Raw genomic sequence first — 20,656 nt, forward strand, 5'->3', positions numbered from 1 at the left:
AGTAAGAGTGGTGGCTATATTTATGCAACTGCTTCTTCAAATTAGGAATAGAGATTACATCTTCTGTAAACATGCTTAACTTGTATTCCTTTATTCCCAGTCTAAATGTATTGATTGGTATCCTCCCTAATTGAAGATTATTTAGAAAATTGTGCAGACTAGATGAACCGAATGGTTCTTATCTGCCATCACATTCTATGTTTCTATGAAACCGCCAAATGCTCCAAAGCCAAATGCTGCGAGCAGGGAGAGAGGGGCAACCTTGTCGCGTTCCATTTGCAATAGGAAAAGCATCTGACACCAATCCTGCATTTGTTCTCTTAGCTGATGGATCTTTATATGAAGCGTGTATGTGGCTAGGACATCTTTGTGTCAACTTATATTTATTTAAATCTGCCCCTAAAAACTTCCAGTTTAACCTATAAGAACTTTTTTGGTGTCTAATGATACCAGGTGCCTCCCTTTCCCAGTCACATCATACTAAGCAACAAGGCATGGATTATGGAAGGGACAATCACTAATATTCTGTTTGCATATAGTTTAGCAAATATCTTAAAGGGTCCCCCTCCCGTGGCGCTGAAGGTTAAAACCCCTTTAGCAGCTTCCCTTAATCCAGCGCCGAGCTCCCTCGGCGCTGGTCACCTCTCCTCCCTGTCCGACGTCAGCTCCCCTGTCCGATGTCAGCGGAGCCGAATGGGCATGCGCGGCAAGTGCCGCACATGCATTCAAGCTGTCAATAGGAAAGCATTTCTCAATGCTTTCCTATGGACGTTCTGCGCGATAGAGGGGAAATTCGCCTCTAGCGTCGCAGATGTGCCTCTAGTGGCTGTCCGGAAGACTGCCACTAGAGGCTGGATTAACCCCAAATGTAAACATAGCAGTTTCCCTAATGTAAATGTTTAGGAGAGATATAGGCCTAGAATTCAGGCAATGCATCAGGGGCTTGCCAGGTTTGGGCAAAGTCACAACATGGGCAATTAACATGGCTGAATGAAAACCTTCTGACTCTTCCACTTCTTCATAAAGAACTACAAGATGTGGGAGTGGGATTAGTGCAAATGTTTTATAATAAGAGCTCTAGAACCCATCTAGGCTTTATTGGCCTTCAACTGTTTCATCGTTTTCAGGACCTCTTCCATCTCCACTGGAGCGAACCAGGTTTGATTATGTTGGGGTTGTACTTGTGGTAGACCACTCGTTGTCAGGTATTAATTAATAGCTTCTGGTACAGGCTTTGGAGTGGATTAATCTAATCCAAACTTTCAGAGTTTAATTATCTTGTGAATTAATTGCATATATCTTGTATATATTTTTTTTCTCACCCTCAGGGGACAACACATTCTCATTTGGATTTGTTTGTGTTCAAGCCTCTCTGCCCAGATTTTGCTGGCTCTGTTACCATGGACATATTGTTTTGTGCTACTTTTTTTCAGAGTATCGCCTTTTTGCCAGATTCAAATAATTTATACATTTTTTATTGGCCTGTATTTATGTTTTAAGGGATGGCAATGGGTTTAGCTGATTTTGCTTATTTAAACTGTATAATTTTGTGTGCGAGGAGAGCACAAGTTTTGAAGATAATTTCTTTAAGGTCGAGGATTTCAGATTGTAGGTGCAAAGTAAAAGGAGGGTCACTTAGACTCATTCAGTCTCCATGGACTGCGGCCTTAATGCTTATATTGGTCTTTTAACTGTAAGATCACTGGGGCATGATCCAACCATGTCATCTGGCCTATCGTGCAATCCAGCACCTTGTTCAGATGAGCCCCGGATAAACAATAATAATCAATACAGGAGTCAGTATTATGTACCTGTGAATAAAAGGAATAACCCATTTCATCCTGATGTCCTCTATCATTAATACAACATGATGTGCATGCATTCTTTGCAATTAGAAGACCCTGGAATTATTTTCAGAACTGCTATTTATGATTTAACATTTTTACTGTGACATTTAACTCCTGTGCTCATGTACATTTTACCAAGTGACCAGTGTTCAAATATAATCCAAAAATATTAACTGTAACTTTGTTTCTGCCAACGTTGGTTTTACCTGGTGCTAAATAGCCCTTGCTAGAACTAGTATCAAAGTAAATGCAGTTACAAAATTATGAATAACTAACTGCAGCTATCAGAGGTAAGAACCTTCACTATGCGTGTGCCTAGCGCAGACATAGAAAACATGTGCTTATCTGGCCGGAGCATTTGTTTGCAGCAGATTATATCACGGTAAAACTGTAAGACTAATAGAGATCACATTTGCGCTAAGCTATACTTTACAGCCACTGTACTTGCTAAGACATAGCTAAGTTACATATTATATCATGCTTATTTGTAATATTAGGCAATGAGCTTTATGTTGGGAAATGACATCTAGTATACGGTTCTAGCAGATTAGAGCTGTAGGAGAAACAGGCTAAGTTAGAACTGAAGAACCAAACTTTATATCTGGTTACCCCTCCTGACCATCCGTTTTCACAAGGTGAGTGTGTCTGCTGTGTAAATGCGGACAGTTGGGGGTAGAGCAAGACTGTGGCGTCGGTCAGCCGATGCCCTGCAAGATCTTAGAGTCCTCCCGGTGTGCGCGGTCTGAGCAGGGTGCTGCTGTGCTGGGAGCCAGGTCCGATGGTGTCTTGAGGGATATGCGGCCGCCCGATCTCTTGCTCTGCGTCGCTGGTGGCAGGGAGTCGGGCCATGCCGTGCCAGACACTGAGAAGCTGGTTTGGTGAAAGCTTTTTAGGTGCTGCTTGTGTGGAGGACTCTCTGTAGTGTGGTTGCGTGGCATCTTTTCCAGCCTTGGGGACTGCAGGAATCTGCGCTGCCGGATGGCCGCTTTTGAGGCTCGTGGTGTGCGTCTGTAATGGTTGCGCCGCATTGCTGGACGGATCCACGAGGCCACCAGGATTTCTGCTTGGAGGTTTGTCTGCTTTCCGTGCTGGTCGCTTCGTCCAGTGAGGACCGGGATATCCCCCACCAGTCCAGATGGGGGGGTAGGTTGGAGGTAAGTCGCCTGGGGGCCTCTGCGTCGAGGAGAGCGGCCGTCTCTCCCCCACTCCAGCCCCAGTAGGCCGCGCTTGGGTCTCTGCGCTCCTGGCCCACACGGGCCCCGGGGTAGTGACTATCGGGTCGGCGGGGCACCCCCGACGTGGGTGGTGCACCTGTGGAGGGCATTGGGTCATATTTCCTCCGCTTGCCCGTTTGGCAGGAGCTCGTGCTAGACGCGTCTGCACGGCTTGGTGTCCAAGCTCCGCCCCCCTATTTTAGTTGTTTCAATCATATTACAGTATATGTTTTATTAGAGTGCTACAGCCAAGAGTTACACTTTGCTGCTCTCACTTGCATTACTGAAAGGGTTGCATGAAAGCAACTGCATGTTTCAAAACACCTTTTCCTCAAATATGAATCATTTACCTACATACTTATGCATGTGACATTTGGTGACAATCTGTGCGAACACCTTCCCAGGGCAGCAGTTTATCATTTTCCCAGTGTAATTCCAGTTGAGTAAGACTCCTTTTAAGCTATCACGCCAGTATTAGTTGAATGTGACTTTGTGACTTGATGTGTGTATTGATTTCATAACTGATGTGTTTCTTTGTTCAGCCTGTAACAGCCAGTGTTTGACCTGCGATTCAGCATCAGGATGTTTGGCATGTAAAGATCCGACCAAGGTTCTGATGTTTGGAGAATGCCAGTATGAAAGCTGTGCCCAGCAGTACTATCTAGACTACTCTACTGGAACATGCAAAGGTGAGACACAAACTATGAACATGTCACTGTGTTTTAGATTTGAGATCTTTACTAAAGCCAATATTGCTACTAGAATTTTATGATTGGGAAGGTAGGACTCGAACATAACAGGGCATCTAATATTTCCCATACAGTTGTTGCTGGAACATTTACTTAAAGGGAAACATGTATTCCTGACCCTATAGTGCTAAACCCATCATTTATGAAATACATAAAGGGAATCAATACAGTAAAGGAGGAGACTATATTTAAAAGAAGAAAACCACAACAAGAGGACATAGTTTATTACTTTACTAAGGGGGTAATGGATGTATGGAATAGACTTCCAGCAGAAGTGGTAGAAGTTACGCATGTGTGGCATAAGGCTATCCTAGCTATAAGATAAGGCCAGGGACTAATGAAAGTATTTAGAAAATTGGGCAGACTAGATGGGCTAAATGGTTCTTATCTGTCGTCACATTCTATGTGTTTTATAAGGGCTACAAAACATCTATCCCAAGTTATTTATCTGTTTTTGAGGATGCTTAGTAAAAGTACAGGGGGCATTGCAAAGAGCAGGCTTATCTTCATATGGGAACAATATTTATTTAGTGTTCTAGGCATGTGCAAGTGCCTTGTTGAATGTCTGGAAACGTGCATGTTTAAGTCTGGTGGTTCCCTGTGCTTTGCCTCACGTCCTTCGAGGCAATAACACACTGATTGTCACTGTACACCATGCTATTGTGGTGAGGTATGAGATTTAAACCATGTGGGCTCTTGCCCATGCTGATGGCATTGAATAATGTTAAGAAGGCAAGGATTGAAGAGCTGGTCTTTATATAGTATTTCTAAACATGAATCGCAAGTATGTTTTAAGTAATTGTATTATTGTAAATGATACATTGCAAAATTGCAGAAGCTAAAAAAAAGCATAAACAAAGAAAAAAAAATTAACTAATAAGAATAACTTAGAGAAGCCAAATTTATCTTGATCTTTGAAGGTCTAAAGAGAAAATGGTAACATATGCATACATTCACATAATCTTTAAATCTTAACACACTTAAATCCTCATCTAGGGGTCACTAGTCAAAGGCTTATTTAAACTCAAAATAGGATTTATGAAGCACACGTCTGAAGAAAAGTCATAATCACACTTTGTTTTCCTTTGGCTTTTATATTTAGTGGATTGTATTACTGTATGCAAAAGAAATATTATATTAAATACCTACCTTGGAAATGGCGATAGCAACCTTTCAGATTGGATTTTAATTGTTACAATGTTCCTGGAGTGTTTGTTGCAACAAGCCGTGCCAACAGATAAATGTGCTTAGGAAAGAGCCAGAATGAGAACAGACAGCTATCATTTTCTCACTTTTCGGTTATGTTAGTCAGACCATTTTCTTATGACGCCTCTAGTCTGGCTTTCTTTTGTGATAACACTAATGTCGGTACAGGGAATAAGCTTAGCAACTTTCTACTATAGAGCTATCATGAAAGATCACGATTATCCACACAACATGTGGATGTCAGAGTCTGCTTTCAGTATACTTATGATCCACCTATACATTGCCAACTATACATCAGCTATACATTACATTGGCAAAATTGCTTGCTCAAAAAATATATGTATTTTGACTGTCGTAATTACAGGCATGTGTGAGTCACGTAAGGGCAGGGGGTTGCATGTTAAGCTCTCATTGCAGCCATATCTGTAATTTTAATACTGCAGCACCGTCACCCTAATTGTAGCAGTAGATAATGATAAATCAGTTCTTCATTCTGTGCATGAATAACAAACAATGTATACATGGTATCTCCAGTGCTGCAATAAAGACCATGTCATATTTGTCCAGTGTTCGGTTATAGCAAGGATACCAATCCTATGTATCAATTTATACTGTAAGCTCGTTTGAGCAGGGTCCTCTTTAAACTATCATTCCTGTAAGTTTTCTTGTAATTGTCCTATTTACAGTAAAATCCCCCCCTCTCATAATATCGTAAAGCTCTACGGAATCTGTTGGCGCTATATAAATGGCAATAATAATTATAATACATTCTATTGGTAATGGAATTGGAAAAAAGGCAGATTGTACAGAGTGTTTTACACTAGTCGTTTCATCAGATGTGCCTAATGATGTATATGGTACAAATTGACCTGTATGACACGACAATTAACCTTCTAATGGAGTCAATCTCAGTCTTCAGGCTACAAACTAATGCTAAGCCTGGAGTGAAAATACAATATCAATTTAACCTCAGAAGCAGAAAAAAATACCTTATTGGTTTAGACCTAAAAGTTTCACCCTGTTCCATGTGGTATATACATGTTTTTTCTGGTTAAGCAGCCAAGGGATTTGATAAATTGAATTTATACAATGGCTCGAGTGACAGGCTCGATGGAGTGATTGTAAGGGATCTATTGTATGAACTGTGGGTGAACCTTTGTGACTGTTATTATAAGCTGTTTAGGACCCGATTCAGCATGTATGGTTTATTTTCTCTTGCATGTAATCTCCTCGTTCAGTTTCTGTGTAGAGTAGATAATATAATATTTCATTCTATTTCAGCAAACATGGCTGTGTAAACCTTCCACTCACACCCAAATCAACTTTATTGATTTAGCAGCGGAGCTCTTAGATTAACTAAAAAAACTGTAATGAGTATCATTTCCTGTTTTTTTGTTTTTTTTTTTAAAAGTCATATTGAAAAGATGTTGACAGGTTATTTAATTAATTTAACTGAAGAGCTTATCCACTAAGCTGGGAATATGAAGATGTAACAAGGACATTTTTTATTTCCATTAAAATAATAATTGTATTATGCAAAAGCAATAATTTAATAAATACACGTTAGCTTGCTAGCAAGCAACACTTAAAGGGACACACCAGGCACCCAAACCACTTCTGCCCATTGGAGTGGTCTGGGTGCCAACTCCCACTACTCCTAACCCTGCAAGTGTAATTATTGCAGTTTTCATAAACTGCAATAATTACCTTGCAGGGTTAACTCCTCCTCTAGTGGCTGTCTACCAGTTTGAATTCACTGCGGTTAATCTGTTTATTAAAATTGTATTTATACATTTATTTTGACATTCAAATTGAATTTCAAATTGTTCTCACTTTGGCTGTTTTGTTACGGCTTAAAGTGAACCTGTCATAACTGATATATGTTTGCAGTTTTTAACCATTTGTCTTGGCTCTTGTTATACAATTAAGTGTTTCTTTCCTTAATGCAATTAAAAGTTCATATTTAAACATATGCCCACTCTCCTGTTTCTTGCCAATAGCATTATTCATGTTTTCAATGGGTGTTACACTTGCTTTAAGACACAGTTCTCCTGAACTTGCTTCATATAACAGGTTAAAACACTTTATTTCTGCTTTATGTAAATAAAACATATCTGTCCTTTCTCTCCATTCTCTGATTGTCTGCCCAAAGCACCTGCAATGATTTATCCTGGCTGTTCCTCACCTACCTCCATACTGCAGTTGGTGCTGCTCTCATCCAGAGCATGTGCCTTACCTCCTTACCTACCCTTGCAAACATTGCTGTCCCTTAGGCTGGATTCAAGCAAGAGAGATGTCTAGAGAAGGGCTTCCCTGATTACAGATATGCAGGACACAGCTTTCTTATCTCTGTGCCAATTAACACATGTTCAGCACAGACTGGACTGACTGAGAGGAGGGGGAAATTGCCTTTTAAACTGCCTATTTAGAGAAATCTAGACATTTGTTAGCAAATCTGCTAGCACAATGTATAGATTAAATTTGATTCTCTATCATTTAAGATTAAGAGTTGTACATTGTATATAGTCATGACCAGTACTCTTTTTTTTTTTTTTATCGCATAAAACCACTTCTACACTTGTACCCAGCAGTGGTCTTGACCTCATGTTTTTCACTCCATTTCCTTGCTCAGATTACCACCTCTTAATTTTTGTTTTCCAAAATTCCCCTCACATAACATTTTCAGCCTAAATCTCCTGATCCTAGCAAAAAGCACCATTATTGCAATTTTCTGTAACTCTCTGCTGATTTGCAATATCCACTTTCATCCATCTCTACTTTCTCTTCTCCCAACCTGGCTATCTCCTGGTACAAGTCTACCCTCAACCCTGCTCTAGACAAGTTAGGCTCACTCACAACCTGTAATTTAAGGTATTTTTTTTTTTTTTATAATGTCTCATAGCCCTACTCCTCTTTATTACAATGCTTACTGAACAACTCCTCAACTCTTTCTCTATGATTGTCATGAATCTGGCTCCATGGATTCATAAAATGTGTCTAGTTTCTACCATTGGTCTTAAAAAGCAGTCAAAAACACCACATTGAAAGTGATTTCTATTTTTCCTCGAGAATTTTTCTTAACTACTGTATTCCATTTTAGAAACTTGTACATTCTGCTTTGCATAAAAAAATCAACACTTTTTTAAATGCATCCATTTCATAGCATAGATTAGCCCATATATTTTGTAAGATATTTTTGCAGCCTTTTTTGGCCTTAAATTTTTAATTCACTTTTGATTCCCAACAATTTTATTTTCATAACCCTGTGTAGGTCTGTATAATTCTAGATAGATCCACATTTTGCATTGTCAGCCATGATATTGTATATTAAATGTCAAATCACTTTGCCCTGAGTAGTGATTGACAGTAGCTGTTACTCTAGTAAAGTAACAGTAAAAGAGCTTTCCAGAATTTTTCTTTTTTTTCCCCGAGTGTAGTTACATGTACGTTTCACAAAGAAACTGAATAATACCTTTACATAATATAGAGCTGAAATGCACATTGCATCCTGAGATTAAATGATCACTATAGGGTCAGATACACAAACATGTATTCCTGCCCATATAGTGAAAACCCACCATTTAGGTGGCTTTAGCGCCCTCCGAATGGGTTAAAAATCACCCTATTTCCAGCTCTCCATGGGTCTGCCGACGCTGGCCCCGCCCCATTGGTGAAATAAAAATGCCTGAAGGGAGCTATTATACTCACCAGAACAACTACATTAAAGGGACACTCCTCCCACTACCCTTAACCCTGCAAGTGTAATTATTGCTAGACAGCCACTAGAGGACACTTCCGTGTTCATAGAACCTGACCCAGAGCCGAGGGATACAGGTAAGTCACTGAAGGGGTTTTAACCCCTTCAGCAACTTGGGATGGGGGGTGGGAGGGAGAGGGAACCTGCAGCGCCAGGAAAATGGTTTGTTTTCCTGGCACTGGAGAGTCCCTTTTATGCTGTAGTTGTTCTGGGGACTATAGTGTCCTTTTAAATGATCACTGTAAGGCTGGCTCCAGGTATTTACAGCGGTGCATACCTTTGTGATGGGTCTCCTCGTTATCAAGAGATTTTCTGTTGTGTGCAAAACACAGCTGCTCTAATTTTCTGTCTGTAGCCTTAAATTGCCCTGTCCTCTCCATAATAAATATGTATAATATTTGGAAAAAAGCACCAATAGTTTGAATGTTGTACTGATATTCATATCGAACAGAACAGAATTTAATATTTACCTAACAGAAAGTGACCTTCACTGAAGGTTGGTTAGAAGGAATTAGGAGACTATATCACTGAAATAAAGAGTACAACAATGCATTCAATGTATTTTTGATATTTTCATGCCATAAAAAAAAACAATTTTTTTTGAAAATAAAAATGGCATTTGTTGAAAAAGAACCTTTTCAATGAACGCCCCCATGCTACCCAATATCTATTTATCGTGCTGTAATCACATAGCTGTGTCAGCTTGTCTGTTTGCAATGAGCGCTGGAATAATATCCCAATTAGACTTACCTGTCTGTCAAAAGTTCCCTTTGAATTCTTACTTTTCTTTCTAATTGCTTCCTGATTCTAGCAGAGTTTGGAGAGTTTGTCAAACAATAGAAACTATTTTTGTTTCACGAAAGGAAAGAGCAATTACCAGTGCACTAGGCTCACCCAATCCACGAGCAAGTAAAGCATAAATCTGAGGTGTGCAATGAGTTTTCTTGAACGATACTATTCTTTAGACCAAGTTCCTTTTGTAGTGGCAGACTAACTGCAATCTTTCTACACCAACCCATGTTTTAGCAGAGAAAGAGATACAATATATAACATTTTACTGAAGTAGAAATAATAGATGTAGAAATGGATTTGTCATAGATATCACTTGATCTAGAACCGGAATGAAAAAGGTGTAGTTCTTTTATACTAAGTCTAATTTGTGTGAACATCTTTTCATTTAGACTGAATATTTGATTATTATAAATTTGGGCTATAGTGGATAATTATGTTGGGAAGCAACTGCACTAATACGTTCCCAAGAAGACCGTTGGAAGTCTGATATTGTTCGAGAACAGGGGATCCCAGTCCTCAAGTACCCTTTACCGGTACAGGATTTAGAGAAAACTCTGTTGTGTCTAAAGTGTTTTTTTTTTTTTTTTTCTAAAAACACATTAGACACAAAAGGGTAATCCCTAAATCCTGGACTGTTAGAGGGGGAACTTGAGGACTGAGTTGAAAACCACTGTTCGAGAAGAACAATCATATGTCTAAATTTCAGCCCCTAAAAAAAAAAGCGATTTTGTACAATAAATTGCCACCTAAAATTTACTGGAATGGATGAAAGTAAACCCCTTGCTTTCTTACTGATTTGTTAACTTCTTTCCATTTTTATTTCTTTCTGTTTCTTTTTATTGATTATATCTTTACAAATGATATTCTGCTCGGATTTGAACTATTGATTGCTAAAGCTGAGAAAGTCTCCTGGGGTCCCTTTGTACTTTTTATGCTCTTCAATTTCATCTCCAGATAAAAAGGCTGATAAACTGGTTTAGGATAGATTTGAATTCATTCTTTGTGTGCTATTGAGCCTTTTCTGATCTATTTATCCACAACACATTGCTTTCATACTGCACAAAGCCGGGTCTTCTTGATTGCTGACAGGACCTGATATACAGCCACTGATTATGATTTGTCTCTGTTGGTGGAATTCTCATCTATAAATGTAGACATGTCAATGTGGTATGGTTCCTTAGCTTGTATATATCTAAATATTTAGCATTTCACTTATAGAGTCCTCCTTGGGGAATTATTCTTAATAAATGTAATATTTATGTAGAAAATAGGCATTTTGCTTTATTTTTTTTTACTAATTATTTCCTTACTTTATTTATATATATTTTTTTATTTCCAGAGTGTGACTGGAGTTGTAATGCCTGCAAAGGACCCCTGAAGAATGACTGCCTGCAGTGTATGGACCACTACATTCTGTATGCTGGGGCCTGCATTGAACACTGCCCATCTTCTTTTTTCAAGCACGGGGATACCTGCCATGGTATGTTTAATTTATTTTAAAGATCTCCATGTTTTTTCTTTTAGATATTTGCAGAGACCAACATAATATATTTGGCACCTCTACAAATATGTCCAGGATGTTTCATGTATACACCCTTATTGCCTTTGATATTTGCCAAATACTCCCTTTAGACCGATTATAAGGTATCGAACCAGGAAGTTCATGAATCTCCAGGTGGAGGAGAAGGCTTGCTCACGTCACTAGCCGCATCCCTAAAATATTGATACCCCTGCCCACCCTTAGGTAGTAACCACAAACTTTGAGGGTCAGTCTTGTCCACTCTTTTGTTAAACTATCCAACTCTTTGGTCTTGGGCAATCTCTCTACTGCACCCATATAAAGAGGAGGATGGCTTGGTCACTGAACAATCAGTATTACAAGGTACACAGGTTGCTAAGACATTTCATATCAGTGGTGATAATATATTTATCAGTAGTTATGGGAGCAGCTTTCTGGACCATCAAACTACCAGTATTACTACCAGTAACAAATCCTAAGTACTAATGTGGCTATACATGTCTCTTACTAAGCGTATTATATAATATCAAAGCACAATACAGTTTTTGTGGGGGGTTTTTTTTATCAGAAGGAGGTTTTTTTTTGCTGGACAAAAAACAAGCTATAATAACTTATTAATTTAATTTATTACAAATATTGCCATACTTGAAAGAAAGATTCTTGATACACCTTGTACACATAATAACTATCGGTTTTAAATGAAAAAATAAATCCTTTCATAAGAGATCACATTCTATTTCCATGGAGTCCCACGCATGCAAGCAGACTTTGCCATTTGTGAGATTGCCCTCCCACACAATGTCATCCTGGATGCTTTGTTTCAATCATCAAATTATAGCTTAGCAGTTCTTGTCAGCTTCCCATTGTAATAAACAACAGAAAAGCAGAAGAGATAATGCTTTTTTATTTCAGTAGTGCAACTGTCGGTAAACAGTTTTGGAACCTTCTGGCTGCAATATATATTTGTTTGTGAAATCAAGTTCCGCTATGATTAACTCTGCTACTCTCCAGATGATCATTTTATGCAGCGTATTATAGACAACTACTGGAACTTGAAGATATCAGATTTCAGAAATCTCTAAGGAAGGTTAACAGTGCTTCCCTACTTTGCTTTTTGATTTATGTTTTGTGATATCCTAGGTCACTGATGGTGCACCTTTGACTCTTCAGCTGTTGAGGCCTACAATGTCCTAGTTGCTTAACCAGCCATTTGTCTATGTTAGTTTGGTTGACAATGATTAGCCATCCTTTTAATACAGATTTATGTACTAAACCCCAAGATGACATCGGAAGCCCTACAGTGTTTTAATTCTTGGAAGAAAATCTGAGAATTGTTACCATGACTTTTGCTGGTTTTTCCATGACTGCTATACTTTTATGAATCATTGTAAGACTCAATCCCCAAGGTCACTGCAAATTGTGTGATTAAGTCATCAGAGTAACTTGATGTTTGAAGTCAATATCGCCAACTGAGAGAAAATTAGAGCTAATCAACAAATGTATGTTTTTTGAGGGATAGAGGACGGGGGCTCTTTCATAGTGCACTGGGAATGTATGAAAGAGAAACGGAGACAGACAATACTTTAGTATGTCTTGTAAATATAAGGTGAGAGAGGAAATAATTCACTTACACTCTTTAGAGCTAAAATTTAGCTTTGACTTAAAGGCTTGATTTGTATAATCCCTGCTTTGGGATTTCAGGAAGGAAGTGATCTTCCGGCACTCTTTTTAATATGAGGTATATTAAACAAGAAAGAAGGCAATATAGTGTAGTTCCTTTGGACTCTGAAGACATGACTGCTATCTCTCCTTCAAGTTCCATTTGTCAGCCAAATAAGAGAGACTTCTGGCATGGTTGTGTTGTCGCCTACACTCTCCCCCAAGTTCCTTCTCCTCAGCAAACAATTTTGTATTGTAAATTGTTGCTGTTACAAGTGGAACACACCATAGCACAATACCTCCTCCTGGATATTTTATACATTAAAAATTAATATTTTTAGTGTGCTTAAAAAATGTTTTTCATTGTCAGATATAGAAATATATCACAAGGCTACTTGTCTGTCAAGGATATATGAGTGGTCGGACCCGAAATCGACGAAACAATGGATCCACCTTGAGGCGACCATGTTTCAAACCCCTATCCATCTCATACCTTGACATAAGTTGGGGAAAGCTTTTTTACTACCCCAACACAGCACACCCAACCATAGTACCAACATTAAAGAGTTGGCAGGGAATGCGCTAGCAACCATCCCTTTCCCAGGGCCAGATTAAGAGCCCAATGGGCCTGGTGCTGACAATTATAAGGGGCCTAAGTACAGAATCTTATCAACCAAAAACACTAAAACAGTCATACCTCTCAGGTGTTATGTACCTGGTGGAGATGTTGCTGGAGGGAAACTCATAGGATGCAGCTATAAGAAAACTCAGATTCTCTTAAAATATGCTAATCTCTCTCTAATTCATGCTTTCATCTATCAAGTAAATCCATACCACCTAACAGCAGTGTCCAGTGAAGCAGGAAGTTAATGGGCGGTGTAAAAGGGTGGGACACTGACACAAATCATGTAACCAGAACTTCCGAAAGGGACGAACATGCCCAAAAAGGAGGTGTGCCTGCCCAAAAAATTGGAAGGCTAGCCTGGCATGAATGCATGTCAGGCTGCCTGCCAATCATGCATGCTGGCCAACAGCTCCCTGAGCTTGGCATAAATGTGTCTAATGAAGTGCTCGCTCTATGCTTTCTAAAGACTGTCCCCTAGCACTCACATGTCCACTTGCCTCCTTACCTTCTTACTAGCAGGCAGAAGCTCATGGTATACAGTCTGAGACAGAGAAAATGTGGATGTAGTGAGTGTAGAAGAAAGGGAACATGCCACAGTGTTAGAGAGACCAAAGTCAGCATTACCTTAACTAATTTCATTTCAGCTAGTCCCCACAAGTTTTGTTTCCATATATCCCTCTTAAGTTTCCATACTTTAGCAAGAGTATGTGAAGAGTAGTTAGGGTTGCCACCAATCTTGGAAAAAAATACAGGCCTTACTAACTTGCATAACTAATTATGTATGTGTGACATCACATGATGTAAATCACAAGGAGTGACAAGAGAAAATCTGTGAAATCACCAAAACACTACTTACAGTTTGATTCTGCTGTATAGATGGATTGCTCCCAATGTCTCTCTGTCTCCCAGTGTCCCCATGTTGCCCAGTGTCCCCATGTCACACAGTGTCCCCTAGCGTCTGTGTCCCCATATCTACCTGTGTCCCCATTTCACTAGGGGACACTGTGAGACACCTTGAGGACACTGAGACACTTGGAGACACAGACTATGTATTACAGTGCCCCATGTCTCCCAGTGTCCCCATTTCGCCCAGTGTCCCCTAGTGTCTGTGTCCCCATGTCACTAGTGGACACAGCTACATGGGGACACTGAGAGACATGGGGACACTGAGAGACATGGGGACACCGAGACACTTGGGGACACCGAGACACTTGGGGACACTGAGACACTTGGGGACACTGGGAGACATGGGGACACTGAGACACTAGGGATACTGGAAGGCATGGGCACACAGACACTAGGAACACTGAGCGATATGGGAACACTGAGACACTAGGGACACTGAGACACTGGGAGACATGGGGACACTGAGACACCATGGACACTTGTTTCGAGACATGGGGACACTGACATTTGGGGACATTGTGTCCCTAGTGTCTCAGTGTTCCAATGTCTCCCAGTTTTCCCAAGATTCTTAGTGTGTCTGTTTTCTCATGTCTCAGTGTCCCCATGTGTGTCTGTGTCCCCATGTCTCCAAGCATCCCCTAGTGTCTCAGTGCTCCCAGGCCTCAGTGTCCCCTAGTGTCCCCATGTGTGTCTGTGTCCCCGTGACTTCAAGTGCCCCAAGTGTCTCCGCATCCCCAGAGGTCTCCCTGTGTCCCCATGTCTCACAGTGCCCCCTAGTGTGTCAGTGTCCCCATGTCTCCCTGCAGCCTTTACCCAATTCCCCACTTCCATGAGCTGTAGGCTGTCTTTCTGCACTCTCTGTGCTTTGTAGCTGCTCCCCCACAGATCAGTGAGTAGAGAGATGCAGGTATATGCTGCAACTTCCTATCCCTGCCTCGCTCCACACACACAGCAACCCCTAGTGGCGGGTGATGGTATTGCAGAGTAATCTCTGTTTATACTGAGAAAAATACCGGCATTTGTATTGCAGGTATTACTGCAATATTGGCACCGGCCAGGCAGCCTCAAATAAATACCGGCCAGATGGAAACCCTAAGAGTAGTGTGTTAAAAAAAAAAAAAAAAAAGGAAACAAAATTTACAAAATGATTGCAGCTCCATCAGCCCCTATGTTAATCCAGCCCTGCCGTTTCCCCACACCCATCTCCTCTGTATCCTCTGATTCCAAATCCCCTTTTCTAACCAGGCATGTCACACGGAGCTTACAACTCCTTCTCCCCATCCCATAGCCTTACATTGGGAACCATGCATCGAACATCGGGATTTACTTCTCTCCAAGATCTATTGCACCCAGCCACACCATCAGCTCTACAAACATTTAGATACAACCAACTCCTCCACTTTCTCAACTCTAGGCCAGTCTTGACAGCCGAAACGCAAACGCAATCAACATCCGAGGCTCACTGTGCACTCCATAAACTCTTAAACAAACAAATATTCACTTTTAGAACTCTACTACATCAAGACAGGGCAAGATACGCACCCTTGTATGCTCAAGCCTGGGCCAATGACCTAAACATTGACATGACCCAGAAAGAGTGGTTGGACACGTTCAACCAAGTACATAAATCAACTATAGGCACCAACACTCAATAGGGAAACTTTAAAAGAATAGCACTATGCACCATCACACGTACACAATTTTTTTTCCAACAACCCCCGACCAATGCTGGAGATGCCTCCAACCGCAAAGCACACTTGCACACATTTGGTTGACATGCCCCATAATCAAACTTTTTTTGGTTAAACTTTCAAAAGTTATACATTCCATCACATCCATCCCAATTCCCATCGAGCCTAAAGCGATCCTCTTCGGCCTCATCACTATTCCACGATGCAAACCAGCTCACAAATTAAATATAATTTTACTCACAGCAAGCAATCTAATAATTCCACTTTTCTGGAAAACATGGGAAGCACCTACAATTCGAGAGTGGTTCCAAAAAGTAGAATCCATATGTGTAATGGAGGAACTAAACGCTTCTGTAGTACACAAATACTCATTTTATCAAGCCACATGGGACCTTTGGTTAAGATACCTTCAACACACTCCAGACAACCACTTACACAGGGCTTGATTTCATATCTATGTCCATTTTTTACACAGGGCTTGATTTCATATCTATGTCCATTTTTTACAGGGTCAGCCTTAAACTGGGCCAAACTGACTACGGCCGCACAGGGCTACCTTACCAATTCAGCGACTTATCCAAATATGGACCGATAACAATTTCTTCTTGGACCCCTTTCACCCATTCCACCCCCCCCCCCCCCAACTCCCCTCCATCTAATCCTTCCCAGGCTGGCAGCGACAGAGAGCATAAGTTCATAAGATCATTCGATTGTACGTCCAACTGGCTGCTCTGAAACCTCAGATGCAATGCCTATGCTATTTTACTTATGTGACAATTAATATGTAATTGACCGAATTGAGTACCTCTGTGAGGCCACTCACCAGTTTTGTAATCTCCTGATGTCTGATATTTCACGATTCTTGTTATTCATATTGACATTCCTTTTCACAATTGCTGTAAATCGAACTATTACTTATAAGCGTTTAAAAAAAAAAACTAAAAAAAGTTTTTCATCATTGTCAAAACCACTAGCTGTGTAAAAACCTGAAAAGACTTTAAGAGCATTATTGTTAGTTACTTCTGAAATGATGCAATGACAAGTCAGAGGGCACGCGTCTCTTATTAACAATGCTACAGCCTTTCTCAACATCCCTATGTTGACATATTGATTAGATTTAGAGAACTCCTCTAAGTGCTTTCCTTGTGAGTGTGTAACGTCACACTACATTGTAAAATTGTGTAATTAGAATGTAAAATCTGTAAAATTATACTTTCTGTTATAGTATGGAATTTCGCTGTAGATTTTGAAACCTAGGTTATTATCTCCCAGTGCTATGAGGGTCTTGAAACTAGATGAGATATGTTCAGGATAATATAAGCATCTGAAAAAACTAGACAGTAATCCGAACATGAAAACATGTGCCTTTATCAAGATAAACTTTGAGTAGGTCACGCACATCTAAAACTGTTTGTGTCTTTTTATGTACACTTCAAAACCCTGCATCGGACATAAAGAAGTTCCTATTGTAGAGAAAATAAGTTCCTTTGCATGTCTCAGCAGACAAAAAACGTATTACCCAGTGATATTTAATCCGAGTTCTCGCCTCCTTAGATTGATTCACGTCGCTACTGACAAAGCTGGGAAAAGGTTAGGCAATATTCCCATGATGGCATTGTTTTTAATGCTTCCTATTGACAGAGTCATGAAAACCTGCAAAAAAGTGCCTCCTTTGCCCGACATTTCAATTATTGCATTATTATAAAGAGACAGTTTCTGTAGGTTTAAGATTTATTTTTTTTGCACATGGGTCAGAATATTCTGTGCTGAATACCGCAAAAGCATCTTTTTTCTCCAAAATGTATAACGAAAAGCAAAGCCTGAAATCTAAGCAAAAATCGTATGGGGACTGTCACTGAGATAATAGGGAATATCCCACGTTAATAGAGCGCTTGACAACAAATAACACCTACCACAACAGAGTTATGTTATGTGTAATGTGTTCCATATTAATGTATTATTCATGAACATATTAAAGGCATTACTTTAGAACAAATCTGTAATTATGACTATAGTTAGAGACATACCTCATTCTTGACTGTTAATCTCTAAAATAATTAACTATAGTATTAGATTAACGAGGTAAATTGTTCTGTGAAGACATCTAATTCTAGATAAGCAGTTTTGTTTAAAGTGTTCGTGTCATAGAGATATAACATCGGGATACTTTCTAAAGCATATCATTTAATCTTCTCTTCATCAGCCAAATTTAATTAATACAGTTTAATTTAATTACTTACTGTCTCCTTAAACACAGGCAGAAACTCCTAGTATTGCAAATGCAATATAGACATGGGTATTTACACTCTCCTGTAGCATTTTAGTCATAGCTGGAGGGTACAAATACAAACTAGATTTGTGCTTGGTGAGAAAATTCAGTTCAGGCAAACCATTTGTCTGAAAATAGAACATTTTGGGGGAATAATTCAAACAAGCCAAAAGGGACTATCCGTATACTGTCCCTTAAAATATACACTCTGATCAGCCAGTGAATAACATTGAGTTTATTGTTACAATGATACCTGTCCAGGGGTGGGATATATTAGACAGCAAGTGAACAGTCAGTTCTGGAATTTTATGTGTTGGAAGCAGGAAAATTGGGCAAGTGACTTTAACAAAGACCAAATAGTGATGGCTAGATGAGTCAGAACATCTCTAAAACAGCAAGTCCAGCATGCAGTGGTTAGAACCTACCAAATGTGGTGCAACGAAGGAAAACTGGTAAACCAGTGTCAGGGCCATGGGCGTCCAAGGATCAATGATGCAAGTGAGGAGCGAAAGCTAGCCTGTCTAGTCCGATCACACAGAACCGTAGCTCAAATTGCTGACGCCTTATGCTGGCCATGATAAAAAGGTGTCAAAAACGCACAGTTCATTGCTGTTTGCTGCGTATGGGGCTGCGTGGTCACAGACCGGTCAGGGTGCCCACGTGTCAAGATTAACCAATACCCAAACTGAATTTAAGTTAACTAAATAAATTATCACCAGAAATCCTAAAATGTACTACCAGGCCTTAAATGTTATACCTTTTGTTGATATAACGGCATCTACTTTTATAGAATAGTTATTGACTAGATATGGAAACATTGCCCTTATTCAGTCACAGCAGCATTAGATTTTTGAGGATGAGATCAAGGTTCTGGGTAGGCCAGTCTAGTTTTTCCACACCAGTCTCTAGAGCATGTTGAAAGTACATCATCATGTAGAAAGCCATGCAGTGTATGCTGCATTGACGATACAGAATTATAATGGAACTAAAGTTTCTTAGTTTAAACTGTGAATTGCAACACCTGTTCGTGATAGCCCTCCTGCAAAGCTTTACAGTTGCCACAGTGCAGTCAGGCCAGTAGCAAACCTAAAGTCTGCCAAACCCAAAGATAGCCACCAGACTGGCAAATGATGAAACTTGATGCATCACTAGAGAGAACACATATCCATTGCACCAGAGTTGGAAGGGCTCAGGCTTTATACTACTAAAGATGGCGCACAATGATTGTAGGCTTGTGTGTGGCTACTAATTTATGTTAAATGTTTACATGAACCTTTCATGTGCTTTTGGGTGCAATCAGGAGCTCAACAGTGAGTGATGACAAGGATATATTTATTTGTAATGTCAGTGTTCATTTTTAGTGTTTATTCCAATATATATTTACAATACAAAAATCCATAAAATGTACCTGTAATCCAGTATAAGCAATCCCTTATCTGCAGCCAGATTTGCCCGTGGAATGATCATCAATCCTAATGATACCTGGTCTAATCAGATGCTTCTCAGGGAGAAGCATTGAGGACATACAACACTTGTGTGTTTTTTTCGCCATTGAATCCGATGTTTCTCTATTAGAAGTTTTTAGCCACTGTCAGCATTGTCGTGAGGGCACCAACTTAAAGTCCTTTGAAAAATGTAATGTCAAAAGAAGAAAGAGCGTCTGGTGGCGGTCTGTCTGTGTTTGGCCAAATGTAAAGATTACGGTTTCCAAATGTTCTACATTTTCTGAGAAAAGGGGCTGCATTTATTGCCCCAAAAGCAGTATGTTAAAATATTTGGTAGTATTCTATAATATGATCATATTGAAAGTCCGAGTTCTGCAATATGTGTCACTCTAGTGCCATATTATCAGACCTTTTCACTAAAGTGAGAATTCAAAGTGAGCTTCAAATTCAAGACCAGAATAGAAGAACTGGAAGTATAACAAAATTAGAGAATGTTTTCATTTTGGCTATTTTTTCCTTGAGTGTATCATATGGAGTGCATGGCTTTGAGTTTGATTTTATATCCCTGTCAGCAATAGGTGTGGCTGCAACATACAATGCCCACATATATTTGTGTGCATGCATTGACTTGCATGAGAAGAGCAATTTGCCTATTTATAGAATAGGAATTTTATTTGGATTATTTTCGCAGTTTGTATAATATGGATAACATTCAAAATTCACAGTGCTGCTTTAATGAATAGCCTTGTTAATTCGGATCAGGTTTATCATCTGTTCTCAAAATATCAAAATTACTTTGTTTTCCCCCAAATCCTCCCTAATTTGAACAGTGTTCTAGAATTCTTAGATTTTAGGGTTTATTCACTAAGCACTAAATTACCATGCATTTAATACTGACAAGCAAAAAATATAGTGCCTTCAATCACTGAAACAGTCACATACAGCAGCTCTGATCCACAGGGGGTCATCTGTACCTT

The 20,656-nt window shown here is 39.7% G+C and overlaps 1 protein-coding gene across 1 annotated transcript in view; it reads left to right on the forward strand.

Annotated features, from left to right (window-relative positions):
• The window catches only part of FRAS1 (Fraser extracellular matrix complex subunit 1), a 425,273-nt gene that overhangs the window by 267,543 nt on the left and 137,074 nt on the right, over positions 1-20,656 (forward strand). The window contains exons 23-24 of the mRNA XM_063458710.1: positions 3,604-3,750; positions 10,905-11,045. Of these exons, the coding sequence (XP_063314780.1) occupies positions 3,604-3,750; positions 10,905-11,045 (288 nt within the window). The remainder of the gene's footprint in view (positions 1-3,603; positions 3,751-10,904; positions 11,046-20,656) is intronic.

Source organism: Pelobates fuscus, chromosome 6 (assembly GCF_036172605.1).
Source record: "Pelobates fuscus isolate aPelFus1 chromosome 6, aPelFus1.pri, whole genome shotgun sequence".
Lineage (NCBI taxonomy): Eukaryota > Metazoa > Chordata > Amphibia > Anura > Pelobatidae > Pelobates > Pelobates fuscus.